The sequence below is a fragment of the Halichoerus grypus genome, chromosome 4 (assembly GCF_964656455.1).
Source record: "Halichoerus grypus chromosome 4, mHalGry1.hap1.1, whole genome shotgun sequence".
Lineage (NCBI taxonomy): Eukaryota > Metazoa > Chordata > Mammalia > Carnivora > Phocidae > Halichoerus > Halichoerus grypus.
The window spans coordinates 182,634,033-182,655,178 of NC_135715.1; the positions used below are offsets into that span (position 1 = coordinate 182,634,033).

General features: G+C 37.6%; 1 protein-coding gene and 1 long non-coding RNA gene across 16 annotated transcripts in view; one reads left to right on the forward strand and one right to left on the reverse strand.

Annotated features, from left to right (window-relative positions):
- LOC118524033 (uncharacterized) overlaps positions 1 to 1,957 on the reverse strand; it is a 43,406-nt gene extending 41,449 nt beyond the window's left edge. For both annotated transcript variants that reach the window (XR_013447399.1, XR_004911398.2), the window contains exon 1: positions 1,809 to 1,957. This is a non-coding gene — a long non-coding RNA (uncharacterized LOC118524033). The remainder of the gene's footprint in view (positions 1 to 1,808) is intronic.
- A 57-nt stretch (positions 1,958 to 2,014) lies between these two features.
- The window catches only part of MFF (mitochondrial fission factor), a 31,401-nt gene continuing 12,269 nt past the window's right edge, over positions 2,015 to 21,146 (forward strand). For 4 of the 14 annotated variants that reach the window (XM_078071400.1, XM_078071401.1, XM_078071404.1 and 1 more), the window contains exons 1-6: positions 2,019 to 2,206; positions 5,475 to 5,586; positions 6,366 to 6,543; positions 7,459 to 7,679; positions 8,624 to 8,793; positions 14,501 to 14,589. In XM_078071400.1, the coding sequence (XP_077927526.1) occupies positions 6,506 to 6,543; positions 7,459 to 7,679; positions 8,624 to 8,793; positions 14,501 to 14,589 (518 nt within the window). In that variant the 5' untranslated portion in view covers positions 2,019 to 2,206; positions 5,475 to 5,586; positions 6,366 to 6,505. Of the gene's footprint in view, positions 2,207 to 5,474; positions 5,587 to 6,365; positions 6,544 to 6,882; positions 6,902 to 7,458; positions 7,680 to 8,623; positions 8,794 to 14,500; positions 14,590 to 17,205; positions 17,281 to 18,287; positions 18,366 to 21,146 lie in introns of those variants that run through there. The other 10 variants (XM_078071398.1, XM_078071391.1, XM_078071392.1 and 7 more) reach the window with 10 other exon arrangements.

Genomic DNA, 21,146 nt, shown 5'->3' on the forward strand with positions numbered 1-21,146 from the left:
TGTATATGTAAACATCACATGTGCATACACATACACAGTGGTAAATAAACTGGCATTGTAGGAGTTAGGGCCATATTAGATAGAGTTTCAAATACCAGGTTGAACTTGTATTTCATTGGCCGGTATAAGAGCAGTGAAGATTCTGACAAGAGTAGAATGATCATATAAACGGTAACCTAGAAGGCCCAGTATTTTATATACTGCCCTTGCCAGGCTATTTCATAATTTCAAGTGTTTTTAAAAATTACTGGATTGCTGTTAATGGACTTTTGAATTGTAGAGAACTATAAATCATCAATTTCTTTTAAACCTGGGGCTTCAAATTTGGGATTTCACAATTTTTAAAACTAGGTTCTTTGTGGATTCAACCTCTGGTAACAATTAGAGGAGAAAAATGATTGGAGCTCAGGAGGCCAATTAAAAGGTTATCAGCCCAGATGATGGGTAGTGATTTAGCAGTGGGAACAGAACAGACAGAGAAAGAGGGCAGTTGGCATTGAGGATGGGGGCTTGGGAAACAGTGAATGATGACTTCAGAATTTTGAAACTTGATGATTGGAAAATAATCTTGCCATTACCTGAAAAAAAAATCAAGAGAAGGTATCTGGACTGGGAAGAAGGAGAAAATCTGAGTTTGAAACCCTGTTAGGATTAAAACTCTAAAGGGGCACTTATGAAGAATTGGCTAGAACTAGTGCAACAGGATGAGACGAAATGTATGTGCTAATTTATTTAGATTTATATGCCACCTTTTCCCCACAAAAGATTTGAGACAGTTATGGATGCAAAGATAGTCAGTGATGGATTGAATCCTAAACAGGAATGTCTACATTAATGATGGAAGACCCAGCATGAAGCTGTATCACAAAAAACAAGGGGGCAGAGTTTCCAGGTAAGGGAGAGAAAAAGCCTTCTTTTTTTTTTTTTTCCGTTGAGAATCTACTACCAATGTTTGGTGGTTTCATGTACCACACTGACTCCTTTAACAGAATCAAATGATTCAGGAAGATTAAGCGTGATCAGAATTAAGGGAGAAGACCGGATCTGGCAACTGGTTCACAACCTTCATTTGTTCAAAACGTTTTTCTTGTGCGGAGGGGGCAGGAGTAAAACGCAAACTGCAAGTAATTAAGAAGTGGAAGGGTGTGGGAAGCAGCAGGGCCCTCATTTCCACAAGTCTTAGTTATGGATGGCTTACCCAGCTTGGTCTTTCTATCCTCCCCCAAAAGGTTGGTTTGGAATGACGCATCATTCCTAAAATCTATCTATTCTCACAGAAGAATGGTTTGCCACTATTACGAAGGGACCCAAGAACATAATTCTCAAAGTGCTTCCCAAATTATTTTGAAGAATGGTAACCGCTCTGGAATATCTCTAGATTCTAGAGAAGTACCTACTCACGTGTATGTCCTTGTTCGACTGTTAAAGTTCAGGCATACAAAATATCCCGCGATTTGGCTTCAGTCTGTCCCAATGTTGGGGAGCATAGCCCCGAGTTTCCCACGGGAAGTTAGTTAGCTGGTTAGATCCAGAGAGGGCTCTCCCGAAGCTAAACAAGGCTGCTAACTACTGTGAAACCGAACTTCTCCTTTTCCAGCATTCTCATAGTGAGGGATTAGTGAAGCCAGTCAGGGCAGCGGTCACCGTCAAGAAGACATCTAATAATTAGAGGGCTCGACCAGTAATCAAAATTGGAGTATCACCTGCAGTGTTGGTGAAATATTCAGAGTATTAGGCCTCACGCCACAGAGATTTTGATGCAAACAGTCCTGAAAAATAGTCATTTTAACTGGCTATCGAAGGTTTACCTTGTAAACACGTGGGTCTTACAGATCACGAACTCTAGTTAAGTTCAAGCGTGAACCAAACTCATACCACGGAAGGGTTGTTGCCTCCGGTTGGCGCACTTTGCCCTCAACAAATATGTCCCCGTATCGCCGTCGCACTGCCCCCGCTCCTGTGCGTGAGCCTCACATCCGCCCTTCCCTGCGTCACATGACCACGAACCCGCCTCAGCTACGGCTCCTGGCAAGGGTCAGCCCCGGCCGTTCTCGCGTCTCTGCCGGCCCGCTTTGGGCCGCTTCGGCCGGTGCTTTGCCCCGGCGCCGCAGTGCGCTCGGCCAACCGCCTCTAGGAGCGCCCAGCCGAACGCCCCGGGAGCCGGCGGGCGGCGGCCCTCGCCGGGGACCCTCCAGCGGGCCCAGGGGTGAGTGCTGATGCCTTCCCGACCCGGGACCCGCGACCCGCGGCCCGAGGCCTAGCGCCGCGGCCGTGACCGTCCGGCCGACGGAGGGGCCCGCGGTGGCCCCGGCCGGTCCATGGCGTCCCCGCGAGTCCCGACCTCCGGGCTCTGGCCTTTCCTCCTCCTCAGGACCTTGCCACCTCCTCGGTCCCTGAGGAGAGCAGCACACGCTCCTGCGAACGTTTTGGGGCTAACCTGCCCCCACCTTTCTAGGTCGGGGTCTCATTTTGACAGTCTGGGAGAGGGGGTGGGGGAAACACTGGGGGCGTCCTGAGAGCTTGAACGCGGAGCTTTGCTGGGGGTTTCCCCTCATCCTTCCCGGCCGAGGCTCTGGCCCCTTTCAGAATGACCTTGGACCAGACGCCAGCCAGCTTGACAAGTAGTTTTTTGTTTTGTTTTGTTTTGTTTTGCTTTGTGGGAAATACGTGTGTTCGGAAAGGAAGGCGGTGCTGGAAGCCGGTCGGCGGCGGGAGGCCCCGGGTCGGGTGGGTCTGTAAGCGCGCTTGCTCCCAGGTGTGGATGCTGGGAGTTAGTCGCTCCTCGGATTTCCTTCCAGGAGCCGGGAAGCCGGAGGAGGAAAGCTCGGGCGCCGGTTCCGCCGAGCCTCCGACCTTCACCTGCAGGACGAGGCCCCTTGGATGGTGCAAGAACACCCCGGGCCGCGTCCTACAGCGTTAGAGCAAGGGGCGCTCTGTAGGCATGAGTACCCTTTCCAAGTGGTGACAGCTTTTCATTGCGACAGATAAGAAACGCCCCACAGCCCTTGTTCCCCAGTGTGGAGCCAGTTGTATTCAAGGCTCCCGTCCGCTGAGAGACTTGACCTGAAGGACCTTAAGTGTTTTCTCTCCCTAGATTAAAAGCATTTGTTTCTGTGTCAGTTTCGTCGGCTAATGAGATCCCAAAGGAAAAACCCTCAGGAAAATGGATTTGGAAAGAATTAGAACGACTTAGTTATACTTAGTAGTCTTCTCCCCGTGTAATTAAATTATGTGTAGGACCTGCTATCTTTTTGGTTTCAAACACTTGGGAATTGGTTTAGCTGTTCTTTCCAAAAGGAAATTGTGTGTTCTATCCCTTCCTGTCCGATAGGGCTGCCTCGTTTCAGGATTACAAAGTTTAGCAGTTGCTTTCCTCCCTTCTGCTGTTGAAACTTGTTTTCTGTGGATTCATAAGCTTATTTTAAAATTTGTGGATTTGTGTTTTTTTTCAAGTTTTTGTGGCTTTTCTTTCCAAACTACAATTAATCCTGCATTACTACAACCTGATTTGCTAATGCACCTATTTTTTAAGTATAGTTGCTTGAAAAGAGAATGGAAACAGGGTGACCTATATAAAAACCTTGAACTAGGTCCACACAATAAGTGATAAAGAACCGGACTTTTTTTTTTTTAATAATTGGAGAATTATATAAATCTTTGCAACCACAATCAATTTGACCCAAGTTGTTTCTGCGACTTCCTGGACGATTTCTCTGGGTTCCAGTGTTCTAATATAGAAAATAAGAAAGTCAAGCTTGAATCATTTGTCCCAAATTTGGGACACTTTCCAGGAGTGGAATTTGACTTGATTCTAAATAATATATGGATGAGGATTTTTTCTTTTAGTTATGTTTTGGTTACATGTATTTATACATGTATGGTTTAAGGCAGTAAAAAAATAAAATACATTTAAGATGTTTAAAAGTTGAGTTAAAGAAAAACTTAAATGTAGGTTGAGAGTAAATGCACTGTGGGAATGTGGAAAAACTATAAAATTGGTAAATTACTGGTATTTGGGAACTTGTAGGCTTAGAGATTAGAGGTCTAAAATCATCTGTGATTCTGAGAGAGATTTTGTCTCCTTAATTATATGACGGAGAATCGTGTACTGGCTGCCTAATAGATTCTAATGACAGAACCCCTGGAATTAATATCTTAACTCCAAATGAGAAGTTTATTTTACGTATTGCCAAAAGATAATACCAAAAATGCTACAGTCTAATGAGGGAGGAAAAAAGATAGATTCTGATCTAATTAGGACAGTACAGTGTTATATCTTAGAAAAGTTCTATTTACTTTTTATTTTTTTATTTTATTTTTATTTTTATTATTTATTTGACAGAGAGCGAGCGAGAGAGGGAACACAAGCAGGGGGAGTGGGAGAGGGAGAAGCAGGCTTCCCGCTGAGCAGGGAGCCGGATGCGGGGTTCCATCCCAGGACCCTGGGATCATGACCTGAGCTGAAGGCAGATGCTTAAAGACTGAGCCACCCAGGCGCCCCTCTATTTACTTTTTAAATTTAAGTAGCTCAAATAGGCTACAGGAAAATTTGGCTTTTTCTAGAGGTTGTCTTTTCAGCATCTATCTTTATGATCTGAGTCTGTGATATTTTACAGGCTGACAGATTCTCATAAGATGCTGCTATAGAATGAAACTAATGAAATTTTGACACTCATGGGATGATGTATTGGTGGAAAGTCAATATGACTGAAATGCAGTAAATGGAGTGGGGAGAACAGCACATTTCAGGGAGATAATGTTCTGGTTATTTGTGTCCCTTGTTTATTATAAAACTTGAATTTATAATGTCCCAAGACTATAATTATTTTGAGATACCTCTTTTCAATATCATATCTGAATATAAGCTTTTATTGTGCTTCATCTACACACAAGTATTGGAGGAGTTTCTCCTCTAGAAAGATGCACAAAAATTATAATAGAGATTGCCTGTGGGGACCTAGGTGGTTGTAGGATAGGGTCTGGTGGGACACTGTGTTTTCTCTGAATGTTCTTGTGTGCTTTGTACCATGTGCATATATTACTGGTTCAAATTCAAATACTGACTGAAAGTTGTGAATGAAATAAATATGAAATTAAATCAAGTATTGCATGAAAATAGCTGAATGAAAATTTAGCCAAAATGCATTTTTTCCTCCTTAATATATATCTATATACACATAAGTATTAAGAGTCTTTCAAACTTAAATATTTTTCATCTGTCACATCTTCCTGAATTCAAATCAGAAATGATGACAGTTCTTTATCTTATCTTGCATTAACTAATGAATGATTGTAGGGCCCTGTCCGTGGGACTAAAATTGGTGGTAAGCTTGTTAATTTTTTCTGTGTTGTATTGGTTTCTTAATATAAGGTTGTGTATCTTTGGTGACTTATCATGTAGAGGATTTCCAGCAATGAATCCCTAATGTTGGTATCATGTAGGTTTTCAATGAGCTCCTATTTTTCTCCCCTAGGGACAAAAGTGGCTCTAAATCCAGCACAGGCACATTGAAGCGAGTTAAAGGATTTAATATGAAGCACAGAAGCAGATAGTGCCAAATAGCAAGCTGTAGTTGGTACACATTTGTGAGTAAAAATTTTGTCTTTTGAATCTATTTTCTTAGTCTTTAAACCATCTGCATGCCAGATCCTTAAAATTCACACATTTTGGTAAAGAATAAAGGAAGCAATTTAGCAGTCATAATTAACCAGTTGTCAGGGCTTAGCACTCTGAGCAACCTCCAAGAACTCTCCTAAGCATCTTATTGAGGTAGTTCAAGGGTTGTAACACATCTCTGACATGGAGTTTAGGAAATACCCTAGGTATGACTCACCTTTATACCGTCTTTACTTTTTATTGCCCTTGATTTATATATAATATCTTTTGCTGAAAATTCAGTGTAATTTGGCTTTTGAAGTCATTTCCTTTTAAGGAAACCATTACTTATACATCAATTTTTTAGGTTATGTCAGATATATTTACTTCTGCCCTTTACATTCTCTTCATGATTTCTTCCTTGTATTGTACTTAAGCCTTAAAAAAGAAAAGGACTTTTTCCCCTTTCAGAATATAATGATTAAAGGAGTCTTATGGCAAATTTTTTTTTTTCTTTTTTTTTTTTTACTCTGACTTCATATATTTATATACGTTTGATTATCCTGTTTGGGAAATCATAAAATAGTGACTGTGTGTAAAATCATCTTTATGAGTTTTGAGGTATAGAATAACTCTGTTTGGGAGAAATATGAAAATTGGTTTTGTAAATCAAGTCTTAGAGATAATTTTAAGTAGATATTTACTTTTATTCATGGTTTTTTTTTAATGAATTGTTGAAATACTGATTTTTATTCTTTCTTTTTTACAGCTGGAAAAGCAGTGTCCGTGTTGTTATGTACACCTCCAAAAAAGTTCAGATCTGTAGGGGAATTGTTGTATAAAGTAAACTCAACTGCAGGGTAGCAGTATCTTAATAGCTATTCTAGACGTGTATTTACTGTATTAAAAATGAGTAAAAGAACAAGCAGTGACACACCCCTAGGAAGGTCAGTGACATTTTATTCAGTTGAGCTGGTGCTGTAGGCTTGAGAGATAGTGGCTTTAAAGCTGATTGCCATCGGCTAACCATGCTCTTTTACACTTCTTTCAACATTTTGTATTTGGGGGTAACTTTCCTCTGCATTTTCCTGAAGCATGGATCCTTCTCTAATTTAGAAAGTTATTCAATGCATTTGTACTGTCTTTCCCCATTAAGGCATGTCATGCTTTTTAAAAAATATACATGTAAATATGAAATTAAATACAGGTTAATGTGAAGCTTTTAATCCCACGAAACGAATGCATCCAGGAAGGATTCATTGCTACATATTCTATATTTGGTGTTCATTGCATCTCAGTCACCAGGTATACATTCAGTAAGAGAAGTTTGAATTTGTATCTTGTGATTTTTCAGGGGAATACATTTTTTAAATAAATTTAGAATTAGCCTTATTTACTTTATGAATTTGATTTTCATCATTAAAAGGTTTTATTTTTTTCATGCATGACAGCAATTCTTAATTTATTTTTATAAAATCCTAGCAGCTTTCCCTCAAATTATTAACTAGGAAATTTTAATTTAAGTTTTATTTCATTCATTTTTGATTTATAAGCTGCATGCATAGCTATGCAGAGAGAAAGGTAGTGTATATGTGTGTGCACATTTGTTTTGTGGTTATACAATAATTTTAAATTTTGCTTTTAACCAATATCCTTAGGGTGCCATTTCAGCTGATAAGTGAGAAGGCATTATGTTGAGGAAAACATTTTCTTCAGTCTTTTACTTTTCCTTTGTATGTATTCACTACTCACAAATGAGAAGTCTCCTTTTGCGCTTCCTACAAGGTATTGTCTTCTAACTTCACTTCGTAAAGAAGACTGACATTTTAACAGTCACCCCGTCTTTAAATTTTTGCCCACAGAGTGAGTGGGGCAGCATTTCCTTCTCCCACTGCTGCTGAGATGGCGGAGATTAGTCGAATTCAGTATGAAATGGAATACACCGAAGGTATTAGTCAGCAAATGAGGGTCCCGGAGAAATTAAAGGTAGCACCACCAAATGCTGACCTGGAACAAGGATTCCAAGAAGGAGTTCCAAACGCTAGTGTCATTATGCAGGTTCCAGAGAGGATTGTTGTAGCAGGTATTTTTACATTTGTTTATAAAGTTATCTGATAAGTCTTTGTTTTATGTATTTTTATGAAAACTTCTGGGTTTTTCAAAATACTATTTAGAAAAGGGGATGGGAAATACAACTTTACATTATTTTCAAAAGGTTTATTATAATCGCCTGAAATTTCAGACAGTATTTTTTACTAATTCAACTAATTGAGACATAATTTACATACATAAAATACATGTAATTTTTAAGTGTGAAGCTTGATGAGTTTTGACAAATGCATGTACTCCAGTGACCTTCCACCACAGTCTAGATATAGAACATTTTCATTACCCTGAAAGGTTTCCTTGTGCCCCATCTCCTTAAGTTCCTCCCCCCTCAATTCCAGGCAACCATAATCTCCTTTCTATAACCAGAGACTAGATTCATCTCTTCTAGAGTTTCATATAAATGGAATGATACAGTTCATACTCTTGGGTCTGGCTTTTGCTTAGTGTAATGTTTTTTGAAATTCTTTCCTGTTCTTGCTTGTATCAGTTGTTCATTCCATTTTATTGCTGAGTCCTATTCCACTATTTGCATATACCACAATTTGTTTGTGAATTCACCTATTGATGGAGATTTGGGTTGTTTCTTGTTTGGGTCTGTTAGGAATAAAGCTTCATTAAAGTACAAGTTCTTGTAGAGATGTGTGTTTTCGTATTTCTAGGAGTGGAATTGCTAGATTATACCATAAGTTATGTTTAACTTTATGAAAACCTGTCAAGCTGTTTTTGAAATTGATTGTACATATTATGTTCCCAACAGTGGTGTATGAGAGTTTCCATCGCTCCACATCCTTGCCAACACTTTGTACTCTCAGTCTTTAATTTTAGTCATTGTAGGGGATGTGTAGTGGCAGATACATTTTAATAAAACCACTGTCTTTTAAAACCTCCCTCCTTTCCTTTTTATTTTTTTACTCCCAGGAAATAATGAAGACATTCCATTTTCAAGACCAGCAGATCTTGACCTTATTCAGTCAACTCCCTTTAAACCTCTGGCACTAAAAACACCACCTCGTGTACTTACGCTAAGTGAAAGACCACTAGATTTTCTGGATTTAGAAAGACCTCCTCCAACCCCTCAAAATGAAGAAGTAAGTAGAGTTTTAACATCAACTGAATTTGAAATAATATAGACAAAAGCAAAAGGTAAAGAGGATTGAAAGCTATAAATCCTACATTAGCAATATGTAATGAAAGCCTTCCACATGGACCATTGCTTACTATAAATTCTGGTATATAGATACCCCAAATAATTTTTTAAAATTTAAATGTTATGTTTCAGGAAAATGGAAGTTTTGTGGAAATTATTAACATTCACATGGTCTAGGAGTTATAGCCAGGGGTTACCTTAAGCAATACTGAAAGAGTTGGGAGTTTAGCATAGAAAATTAATGCGTCACTTTGTTACAAAAGAAGTCTGGCAAACAGGGCAAGGAAAGCTCTTTTTTTCCTTGATACCACCTCGTCTCCCTCCTTGCTGAAAAGCCTGACTGAGTTAATGTACCTTGTAACATTAATAGCCCTGTTGACCTAAATATGGCAGCTTGGACTAATGAGGTGTTAGTAGCAAAGTTCAGATCTTGCCTCTCCCATTGATTCAGGGCCAATCTTGTAAAATTTCTTTTCTGTGATGATACTTAGAGTTGCAGCTTTTACACTGTAGCTTCTGAACTTCTGTGTTGTCATGAAGCTAGTATAAGACAATGTGCAAACATGTTTTTATTGAGAGTGGAACTGCCTGTGTGTCATTGTTCATGTTAGTCCTTACCGACGAGGGTAAAGTATCCACATAACCCAGGGGAGTGCAGTGTCCTGGTGCCGGGGATGGCCTATTCTTAGGTTGAAAGTTTCTGCTGAGGTAACTGAGGTAATATAGGTGCCAGTTTGGACATTCTAGATATATGCTTGGTGAAAAGCACTAAATTTGAGTGTTCACATGGTGAAAAGGCACTGAGATACTTGTAGAATTGTATTTATTTACAAACATTATTTGAGCTTTTGTGTAAGACCCTGTGTGGTGAGATAGAGTTCCCGCATGGTGGCATGAGTGAGGGAAAGACACCAATACACACAGAAGATACGAAGTTCTTAATAGCAGAGAATAATGAAAGGTATGAGTATCGTCATGTGAGAGGAAAGGTATCAATCATAGCATGCTTTCAGTTAGAGGCCCTGCTTCCTGGCCCCCCAAAAGTTCCCAGTGGAAATTACTGCTGTGGATAATAATATCTTGGAGTGAGGATTCTACCAGGGGAGAATACGCTTCGAGTTTTGTTTTCCTTTTGATCTTTCTGCTCCCACTATTTTAGATACTTAACTGTCTACTTGGTGAGAAGAACTGAGTGAAAACAAGTCAGGCACTTTCTGGAGTGATTACTTTCCCAGGATTGCCCTCAATAGACCTATGGGGTTTACTCCTGCAGTAGTAGGAGTATATTTAGTCAAAAGTGATAAATGCCCAAAGTACATAGCACTGGAGTGAAAAACTTAGGCTGAGAATGAGACCTACTTCTGAAGGCCTACTTTGCTACTTACTAATGACATAACCTTGGGTAACTTACTTAACAATTCCAAGGCTCATCTCTAAAAGAAAGATAAGAATAATGCCAAGTGCTTAAGATTATTGTGAGAATTAACTATAATACTGTGTGTAGTGTGTTTAGCACATGTTCTAATTTATGTTAAAAGCTTGTATGTTTAAATATTATTGTTATAAAAGTTAAGATCCTGTGGCAGGAGCCAAATCCTGAGATGCAAGAGAGGCGTTTCAGACATTAGTACCAGCTGCCTATTGAAAGGAAAGCAAAGACGATGATCTGTATTTCAAGTCCACGGAAGGGTCCGGCAGCCTTCAAGGCAATCAACCTCTTGACTAGAGGAGAAAGGAAAAAGAACCAGAGTTCTAGTAGCTTCTAGAAGATGGATTGAAAGAGGAGGGCAGTAAGGCCCTGAGTGCTGCATTGATGATTCATTCAGATGCTAGTCAGAACCTATCAAGTGAGATCCCCTGAATCATTGACTCTGTAGTAGTCATTTTACAGCATATGCCAAGGTTTCTCAACCTCAGCACTGTTGACATTTTAGACTGGATAATTCTTTGTTGTGGTGAAGGCTGTCCTTTTGCATTGTAGAATGTTTGACAGCATTCTTGATCTTTGTGTACTAGATACCAGTGGAATCCTCCAAGTCATGAATCAGAAATGTCTCTAATAGCTAAAAAAGGTGGAAATAACCCCAGTGTCCATCAACTGAAGAATAGGTACACCAAATGTGGTATATCCATATAGTGGAATATTACTCAGCCATAATAAGGAATGAAGTACTTATACATTATACAACGTGGATGAACCTTGAAAACATTATGCTACATCGAAGAAGCCAGACAGAAAAGGCCATGTATTTTATGATTTCACTTACATGAAATATCCAGAATAGGCAAATCTATAGAGACAGAAAGCAGATTAGTGGTCATAAGTTCTTAATAGCAGAGAATAATGAAAGGTATGAGTATCGTCATGTGAGAGGAAAGGTATCAATCATAGCATGCTTTCAGTTAGAGGCCCTGCTTCCTGGCCCCCCAAATCCGCTGGATTGAGGAAAAGGGGAATTGGGAATGACTGCTTAATCATTATAGGATTTCCTTTTGGGGTGATAAAAATGTTCTGGAACTAGGTAGAGGTGATGGTTACACATTTGAATGCGTCAAATACACTGTATTGTATAGTAGTTTAAAATGGTGAATTTTATGTTATGTGTAGTTTATCACAATAAAAATAAAGGAAAAATTCTCTCCATTCATTGCCAAATGTCCCCGAGGGCAAAATCATCCCTAGTTGAGAACCACTGGTCTATGGCAAGAAAGGAGACTACAAGAAGGTGGCTTATGAAGAAGGCTATAGAAATTGTTGTCTAAAATGTTGTCTGATACGAGGAATAAGTTTGCAGAAAGTAACTGCACTTGGATTCCTAAACTGGCTTGAAGAACCCCAGGGAACCCATGGAGAGGGCTTAAAGCATGATGCAGATAATCCCCTTGCATAGACAGGGTTTATAAAATCTGGAGGCTTGGCTGGTAGAGAGGAAGTTGATGAACCCTTTCAGTATACCTAATCTGTACTTGGAAGACAACTCTGGGACATGACCATTGCTTGATGATTCTACCTGCAGGAAACTAATAAAGGAACTGAGCGGTAAACTGATCTGGGTAAGAAACTGCAAAATAACCAAATCATGGCAGTTCTTAGTGTTCTTAGCATTGATTAGGCAGTATAAATGAGGAGGGAGGAATTTTAAGCCTATTATCAGACACAGAAGACCCTGAGACCTACAGGAGGTTACCTGAAGCTGGGAAACTTTCTCAGCTTCCGGACTGAATACAAGTTTTTAAATGGGTAATCAGTGCCGGTCGGGTCTGAATGAATTGAATTGTCAACTAGATTTCAATAAAGCTGGAAAAAAATAATTTTTAAAAATAAATAAAAACCTTGGATTGAAAAAACCACCACCATGACTGAACTAAAGCATGGAAGTTTTTGAAAGATATGTTCCTTATCACCTCAGGCTGTGTCCATGCACTTTGGTATTATAGGATACAAGTTGGTCATATTAGAAGGCATGACAAATGTATGTTTTTGTCTGAAGTTGCTTTTTCCCTCCATTATGGCAGTAGTATCAAGTTTAGTGTTCCTGGTAAGTTATCTTTAAATCAGATTTCAGATGGTGAAAGTAACAGGCTTAGGATCCTCTAGTTTCCAGTCTGTGTTGAAGTCGTAGACATAATTTGTCTTCTGTCACTTCCTGTCCTGCTTAAATCTTAGTTCTCAAAACACAGCAGAAATAGTAGAGAATTCATCTTGATCCCTGCAACATGGAAGAGCTGTTGTCTAGGGAAAGCGAGCACAGGTGTGCAGTAGGTAGGAAGGCAGGGATCATTGGGATTCTCACAGATCACCCCAGTACTGTTTTCTGAATCAAGTGTACTTGATTGAGGAGGTGTTAAGCTATATACATATATATAATACCAATATATATGTGTATATATATATGCATATATAACAATATATTGTTAAGTTATATATATATATTTAAGTTGTATATAACTTAACACACACATATATATTGCTTTAAAGTAATTTTTATTTTTGGTTTAACTGTAAAGAGTTCCTATAGTAGGCTCCAAACTGACTCCTTTTTTGTTTCTAGAAGTGTTTTTTTCCTTTTGCTCAAGTGGTTAAGTGTTTCATAGCCCATAACCGAATTTAAACCATGCTCTGAAATTATGTACTGTATAGTGTGGTTTTAAATTTTGTTGTCATGGAATCTGGATTTATTCTCCATCAAAGGTGCTTGTAACCTGGTAATCTACTCTCAGGTTTTTAAAACATCATCACTAGGTACTGATTTGTGTTTTTTAAAATCTTAACTTTCAAGTCCCTTGGTTCACATACCAATTGTCCTTTATAGTAAAGTTTACTTTTTAAAAAAAAACCATGAAGTTGCCATGGCTGTTTCTAGTTAAAAACAAAAAACCCCTAAACAGGAAAGTTAGTGATTACCATTGTTCTATTGCTCTGTAATAACCCACATGAAGTGGCTTAAAACAAAAAGGAAGAACCAAAATTTCATTTTGCTCATGGACCCGGATTCTGTGTGTGAGGAATTTGCAGCTGACATGATGGGGAAAGCTTGTTTCTGTTTTACAACATCTGGGTCTAAGCTAGGAAGTCTCAAAGCTGGGGATGGCTCTGGATGACTCTACAGCCTGAGTCTACGATCATCTGACGGTTTACTCCCATGTCTGGTGATACTGGCTCAGTTGCTGGTGGGTGCACCTACACATGGCCTTTCCATGTGACTCGTGGGCATCTTCACATCATGGTGCCCCCGTTCCAAACATGAACGGCTTAGGGAAGAAAGGCAGAAGCCTTATTGCTGTTTATGACCTAGTCTCAGAAGTCACATTGCATCATCTCTACAGCAGTCACCAGCCCAACCAATTTCAAAGGAAGGGAACATAAATCCTATCCCTTAATGGAGAAGGTCAGTGATATATTCTGTAAGAAGAGCATGTGGGATGGGAGATTGTGGCCATTTCTGGAATGCCAAAACCTTTAAGCTAGTACCAAGGCTTTTTTTGGTCTAGTTTTCAAATATCCAACCAAATCTGAATTTGTTTTAACGCCAGAAGCCTGGAACATTTATTTGTAATACAACTACATGCCATTTCCTATAATATACATGCCTTTAAAAACTGTTGTAAATTGTTCTTAATATAAATGTATTATATGAATTACAATAAATAAAAATATAATTGTACCAAGTAAGATTGATACTTAAATAGAAACCAGGGGCGCCTGGGTGGCTCAGTCGTTAAGCGTCTGCCTTCGGCTCAGGTCATGATCCCAAGGTCCTGGGATCGAGCCCCGCATCGGGCTCCCTGCTCCGCGGGAAGCCTGCTTCCTCTCCCACTCCCCCTGCTTGTGTTCCCTCTCTCGCTGTCTCTCTCTCTGTCAAATAAATAAATAAATCTTTATAAAAAAAAAAAATAGAAACCAGAAGTAGTTTTTTTCAGTAGGTAAAGAAGCATTCCTAAGTTTATCTGCATTATAATAAGTAGGTGGTTTTTGTTTTGTTTTGTTTTGTTTTAACCTGTCTTTAGTACTCATGCTTGGCAGCAATCTTGGTTATGTTCTCTGTAAATTTTGTGAATAACCTTGGATTAAGGTTCTTTTGATGCTAAGTAGCTACTAGGCTACTAAGAATATTTTCTATTCCTCTCCCTTTCTTTGTGCCCCACAGATCCGTGCAGTTGGCAGGCTAAAAAGAGAGCGCTCTATGAGTGAAAATGCTGTTCGCCAAAACGGACAGCTGGTCAGAGCTGACTCCATGTGAGTAGAACCACTGAGCAGTGTATCTCCTTCATTAGTTTTCTCCATGTATTCTCCCGTCTTTTTCTATATAATTCTTTTTTTTACTCCCAAATATGAAAAAAAAAAAAAAAAAAGAGGGGAAGTATGTGTTTCCTGCCTAAGAACCTAAGAAAAAAGTAAATAATTTGCTTTTAAGTGTTTGAAATCTATTTTACATTTACATCAATTTTACATTTTTGCAGTTATTTTTATAGCCTTAAAATATGCTGTGAGAAGTTTCCAGTAGCAATATCCTCTTTTATGTGTATGGCAGAATTCTAGAAGTATGATTTACTTATTTGGGGAATTGCTTATAAAGTATACTTAAGAGAGATTGATAAATGTAAGTGCTCAGTTCTGTGCAACCTTCAAAAATGTTTAGCATGTAGGTTGAAAAAACAAAACAAAAGGAAAACACTCTAAGCAAGTGTCTTTATTTTCAAGTTATTCAATTTGTCCTCAGATTGTGAACCAGCCCTTCCAGCTCTGCTTCTAAAGAGCCATGGTAAACAATGTAGCTTAGGCAAGTGGAATTGTCTTACTTTCCTTGGGTTATTGTTTAGCTCTCTGCCTACTGAGTCATTGAATTGTTAGATCCATTTCATCTTCCAAAAATACAAGTATGTTGTTTAAAGGGCTGTTTGTTTAAACTTTTCTTTTTTATTTGGTTATATTATCATACTGTGATCTTAAAGCTACCCCGCTATAAGATGTTTTAGATCAGGCAGATTTTTTTGTTGTTTCATTAAAATTAATGGATTTTTACAGATAAAATATCCCTTTAAAATCTAATCTGTTCAGAATTTTAAGTGTCAAATCCATTGGTGATTGTAGCTTTTTTAAATAGATGATTTAGATTGTTTATGTAAATTAATATATCTTCCTCATTACATTTTTGGTCAGTTTTCATGAACTCATTCATCATGAACCATATTTGATGCCAAGCATCCTGTTAGCTTCTCTGGGAACTGCAACAGAATCAGGAGATGGTACATCTCTCTCAGAGTTTGCAAATCTAGATAAAAGCGAAACACTTAAATGTATATACAGATAAAGTAGAGCACAGTACAATATACCATTTGTGTTAAACCACATCAAGTTCTAGTTTGGAACTGACTGAAGAATATACGGATGCAGAAGGGGCTTTGATGGGATTAGGCTCTCTCTCCTCTTGTGGTGGGTGCAAAAGAGAGCTGTAACTGCTCTGATTTCTTGGAAAATCTTGAAATGTCTCCCAAAGTAGTTCTAGTTATTCTGAAGGGTTATATAGGAAGACAGTAAGTGAAAATGAACATGTCTCTTCTTCAGGAAATATCTGAAAAGTTCAACCATTAATATGACAATTTTTTACGGTAGTTATGTTTCTCTGAAGATACCTGGTTGTCAGGGATGTCAGCTGGTCCATGAAATCCATTTTTCTAGAATATTTCCAGATATATTACACAAATAGTAAAAAGGCTACCTAGTTGATGGCTGGGATAGCTTCTGGATATTTAGTACCTATCAGAATGATTAAGCATACAGCAAAGGGCTTTTGTTATTTTCTATTTGTAATATTTTTCAAGGTAGCAAAGGGTTCTAATAAACTTTTCTGTTATATGAAGATGTGGTTTATTATTCAGGTCTCTAATAAACTTGAAATTTCACACTAGTGAGATAAAAACAGGACTATTTTAGTATAGCATCACTTTTGGTTTTTAAGTAACTATCGGTAGCTGAGTTGAGTTGAAGAGAAAGGAAACAGCTTTACTATGTTTGAAAACCAGCCTAGAGAGGTATAATTTAGAGTAGATGATTAGTTCATAGGTATTTTTGTAGTTTACCAATAACCTAAGTTCCTTATGACAGAGAAGATTAACAGAGTTAACTAATGTTTGCTTTCTTTTTGTGTTTCACTTGCCTTAATGGCACTTTCTAGATGTTTAATAAAACTGAAAATCTCATGTTTTAATTTTTGGTGGTAAAAATAACATGCATATTTAACTACATTTTCACAGTGAAATTCTTATATTACCATACTTAGATTAACCATACTTTTTTATTATGTATGTTGCCATGTTATGGAAAGATGCTTGACCATCTTTTTGTTAATAATGTAACCTTGCTTTTTCTTCCCCTACCACTATTAATTTTAAAATTTATAATTGAATTCATTTGTAAGCCTTCTATATGTAATTAACGTTAGGAATTTTATATAATGAGCTTTATTATATATTCAGTGTTGGTAATGTGGTAACGAAGAAATTGTTGATGTAAAACAGCTACGTTTTACTTCCACTAATGTAGTTATTAAACTTTTGCTGTCTTTGCCTATTTTAGTCTCTTCTTTGTAATGTAAAATTAATTGTGTCATTGTGCATGAACCTTTGCCTGCCTCCATTTTATTTTATTCCTTGGCTTTAAGAGTAGGAAGTTCGTACAGACGTAAGAGCAGGAGCACTGGCCTTTGTTTTCTTAATTGCTTTCAAGAGTTAGTAGGATTGATTATTGTCCGCTATTGACACAAAAATGAATTCTGACCAGTAGACTTGTATCTAGCTTTTTCTTTCTGTTATAAAAGCTGAATATGTAAAAGAAGCATAATTATTATTTAAGGTGGCACAGATCAGATTCTGCCCCAAGAAATAAAATTTCAAGGTTCCAGGCACCGATTTCTGCACCGGAGTACACGTAAGATTTTATCTGCTGTGCTTTTCACAACTAGCAGTTGTTTTGATTTTGCAGGCTTGTGTTATACTAATATTTCGCTAAGTAATTATCATCACATAATACCCTAATGCTCTTACTGTCTGGCTTTTCAGTACCTGGGTTTTAGGATTTCTCGAACTGTCATCATACACTTTGTTAAGAAAAAAAAAAGAAGAAGAAAAAGACAACTAGACCAATTAAGGAAGTTATGTATGATTTGGAGTATAACGGTGAAAGTAAAATGGAATAATTTGCACATAAGGACCAAGCATCCTCTTTTATTTTCTTTTTTTTTGCTTTCGTTGGCATATTAGTTCTCTATAGATTCAACTTAACCAGGTTTGGTGTCTGCCTTATTTTCATCCAGAAGGAGAATGGGGTTTAAGAGTGTTTTGTCATTAAGTTTTTTTTTTTTAATTCCATAGATTAAAATAATGCTTAGAAGAATGTTTTGAGATCATTTAAACCCATTCTTTCTATAAGTGTGACAGAACAAGGTGTGGGAGTGACTGACCTCTTGTGGAGATATTTCAGCCTGCTGTATAGGAATTCAACAGCCAATGCAGTTCATCACAGAAGTTGATTTTTCTCTTATTCTAGTTCTCTTATTATGCTTCTAGGAACCAGGAAATTGCCTTAGACAGTGGCAAAAAATTAAAGTTTTCTATTTAAAATTTCAAGAGAAATGGGGCACCTGGGTGGCTCAGTTGGTTAAGCATCTGCCTTCGGCTCAGGCCATGATCTCAGGGTCCTGGGATTGAGCCCCACATCAGGCTCCTGCTCCACAAAGAGCCTGCTTCTCCCTCTGCCGCTGCTTGCTGCTCCCCCTGCTTGTGCTCTCTCTCACTCTCTCTCAGTCTCTGTCTCTGTCAAATAAATAAAATCTTAAAAAAAAAAATGTTTTCAAGAGAAATGGTACAAAATTTGTGTTTCCATGAAAATTTTTTCTCCCCCTTTTCATGATTTTACTTTTACTGTTTTTTTGGAAGAGGTTGGAGCCTCACCAAAGAGGTTATACCCTCACAGTTTGAGAAACATTGTTCCTGTGAAAACCCTTGGGGAAAGAGGTACTTGACTTTGGACTGATCTTTTAATAATGACATAGTTATGCCAAATAAATTTTCATTTAAATTTTAGTTCTCACATTGGCTAGTGTTGTTTACTTAACATTCATGTAGTAAGATTTCATATAGGCATGAGGTGGATCTATTACTGATGAAATGATATGGTAAACATGAGTGCTTTCTTCAAAGTTTCCTAATCTTTTGTAAAAGAAAAAGATAAAGTTGAGATTTTGCTGTTTTATAACATTACTTGGATCAATTTATTATCGAAGTACATTTCTATTAAATTACTAATATTATAACATTTGCTTTAATAATCCCAGTGCCTTAGCAATATGTTTACTTTTTTGTTTTTCACAATAGTTCACTTGTCAAAACAAAAAGTCACTACACCTTGGTTGCGTGGATGAGTGGACAGAGATGAAAATCCTAAAAGCACTGTTTCCTTCCACAGCTGATGCCAGTCAGTGGTGGAAGTTCCAGCTAGCATCAGGCTGATTGCTAAAATGGGCTTATTCTTTTTTGTTCTTAAATTTATTCGTAAAAAGACACCTGCAAGACCACTTGAAGCTTTAAAAAAGAAAAAATTGCTAAAGTATTTATTGCTTCTAACTAGGGTAATTTTGGTCATGTGTGATTTAATCATTTGGTTCAACTGTAGATGGAAATAAATGTTAATCAAGGGCATTTAATCTATACATATACTGCCCAAAGTGGTCAACAGTTTTAAAAATAGTTCCTGTTCTGTTTTTGGTATTTATGAAGGATTACCAAATAAATACAGAAAAGTAATAAGTTAAATTTCTTACTACTCTTTGGAACTTTAACTTCTTTTGAGAAACAACCAGAAATCCAAGTGTGCTTTTGATGAAATAAATATCTTTACTAGTATTGATAAAGACTTAATTTCATCTTTTATCTTTCTACAATATTTTTTCTCATTAAGTTACAATTGAGGAACCTGTAAGTTTTTTTCATTTGTTATCATATCCCAATTTTCATATGATCATGCGTAGAATCTTAGAATCAGCAGAGATCTTGTTGACTGTTTTCATACTCAACCTTCTCTGCATTCCCTCCTAAGAATTCTTTGCAGCTATTCTGAAATTAGTTTATGCTTGACTACTTTATAAATGACCACCTGATTTCACATGTATGGACAGGAAATACTTGTACTTTTAGAACTTTAAATAAATAGTTCCTATCACTTGTTTCTGACAAAATTATTTCTCTCAAAGGAAGTAACCTTTCTGTAATTTTTAGTGGACAAAAATCCGTCAAACTTTTGTCGTGAATTTGGATTTAGTTTATTGACATTGTTGCTCTAAGATTATAATTCTAAATATTGATTATTATTATAGCCTTTAATATGTTAGTGTGTAGCTAATGTATTTACTGATGCAGAATGATGTGCGAAGTGTTCGATTTAAGCCCTAAAATGCAAAGACAAAAACTTTAATTATTAAATCAGAATATTGTACCGGTTAGTCTTTTACAACCTAAGTAAATTTAGCCCAGTTTGTTGGCAGCTCTATCAAGAGAGTGTAAGTTGGATTGTTTGATTATAGTAATGCAGAACTGGCCTTCTTATTTCTGCTTCTGGTGACACTTTTCTAACATGAATTCAGTCTGGTCTCTTACAAAGAGCAAGAACTTCAGGTTTTCCCTGTACTCCCTAAAGTGAAGGCTGAGTAGAAGGTTTGTACCTAGACTTTGTATCCCAAATAATACTGATTTCTTTTTACTCTTCTTGGATGCTCAATATGGGTTTGGCCAAGTATCATGGGTCAGTTGTTAAATTGGCTTATATATATTCCAGAATCTCTGGACAGACATTTAGGGTAATCATCCATGAGCCTATACCTAGAAGTTTGCATTTATCTTGACAGCAATAGGCCAAATTCCTGTGAAGAATCAGCCGTGATAAGTTAATTTCTCAATATGCCAAGATATGGCTTAGATCTTTCTCTTCTAAATAGTCTTTGGAGAACATGGCTTTCGTATTTATAATACTTCTCACTTTGGATTATCAAGACATTCAAAGTTATTCACAAAATTGTGGATTTTGTTTTTAATGTTTTTAATGTTCTGGGGACTCTGGGAATAATATTAGATGTCAGCTGTCCTTTCAAAAATGATCCCACTTATGTTGTGGTTTCCAAACAAAATGCATGTTAAGTGAGAAAAGATTACACAAGTCAAAATAAAAGATTTTCCTCTTTTCAGTTGTTCACTGTCTGCTCCACTTTCATTCTTTTGGATGAAATATACAAGGATGAGTTTTAGCCTAAGGGGTTTTGCCCTGACCCTGAGAAAAAGCGTTGAGCCCACATCCCAGGGTCATGGTCCTTCTATTGCAACAAAGCCTCTTAACATGACAAACCAGATGGCCAAGTCCTGGTATCACTTAAATACCTCACACCGCTGATCATGCCCTACCATTAAGCTGCTCTGTGAAAATACACCAAGCTCAAGAGTTTATGTTAGAACTAAAATCGCTTCATTCAAGTATGTTTAGCTTCTATTAAGCACTGGCAGTGGAGCCAAGGAAATTGTGACTCTCGGCTTACACAGGGAAGAAAGATTAAGATTATGTCACCAAGAAGCCCAGAAATGGTTGTTTAACACCCATCTGGAGAATTAAGAACTCTCCTGCCTCTGTTCACTCTCTGCACAGAATTGGGAGTAGTTTTATGTTTTAGTCATTTAGCTAGAGACCATATGCTTTAATATAATGAAGCTATCAAAATGCTTTTGTTACAGCTTCCTGAAACTTTAATTCAT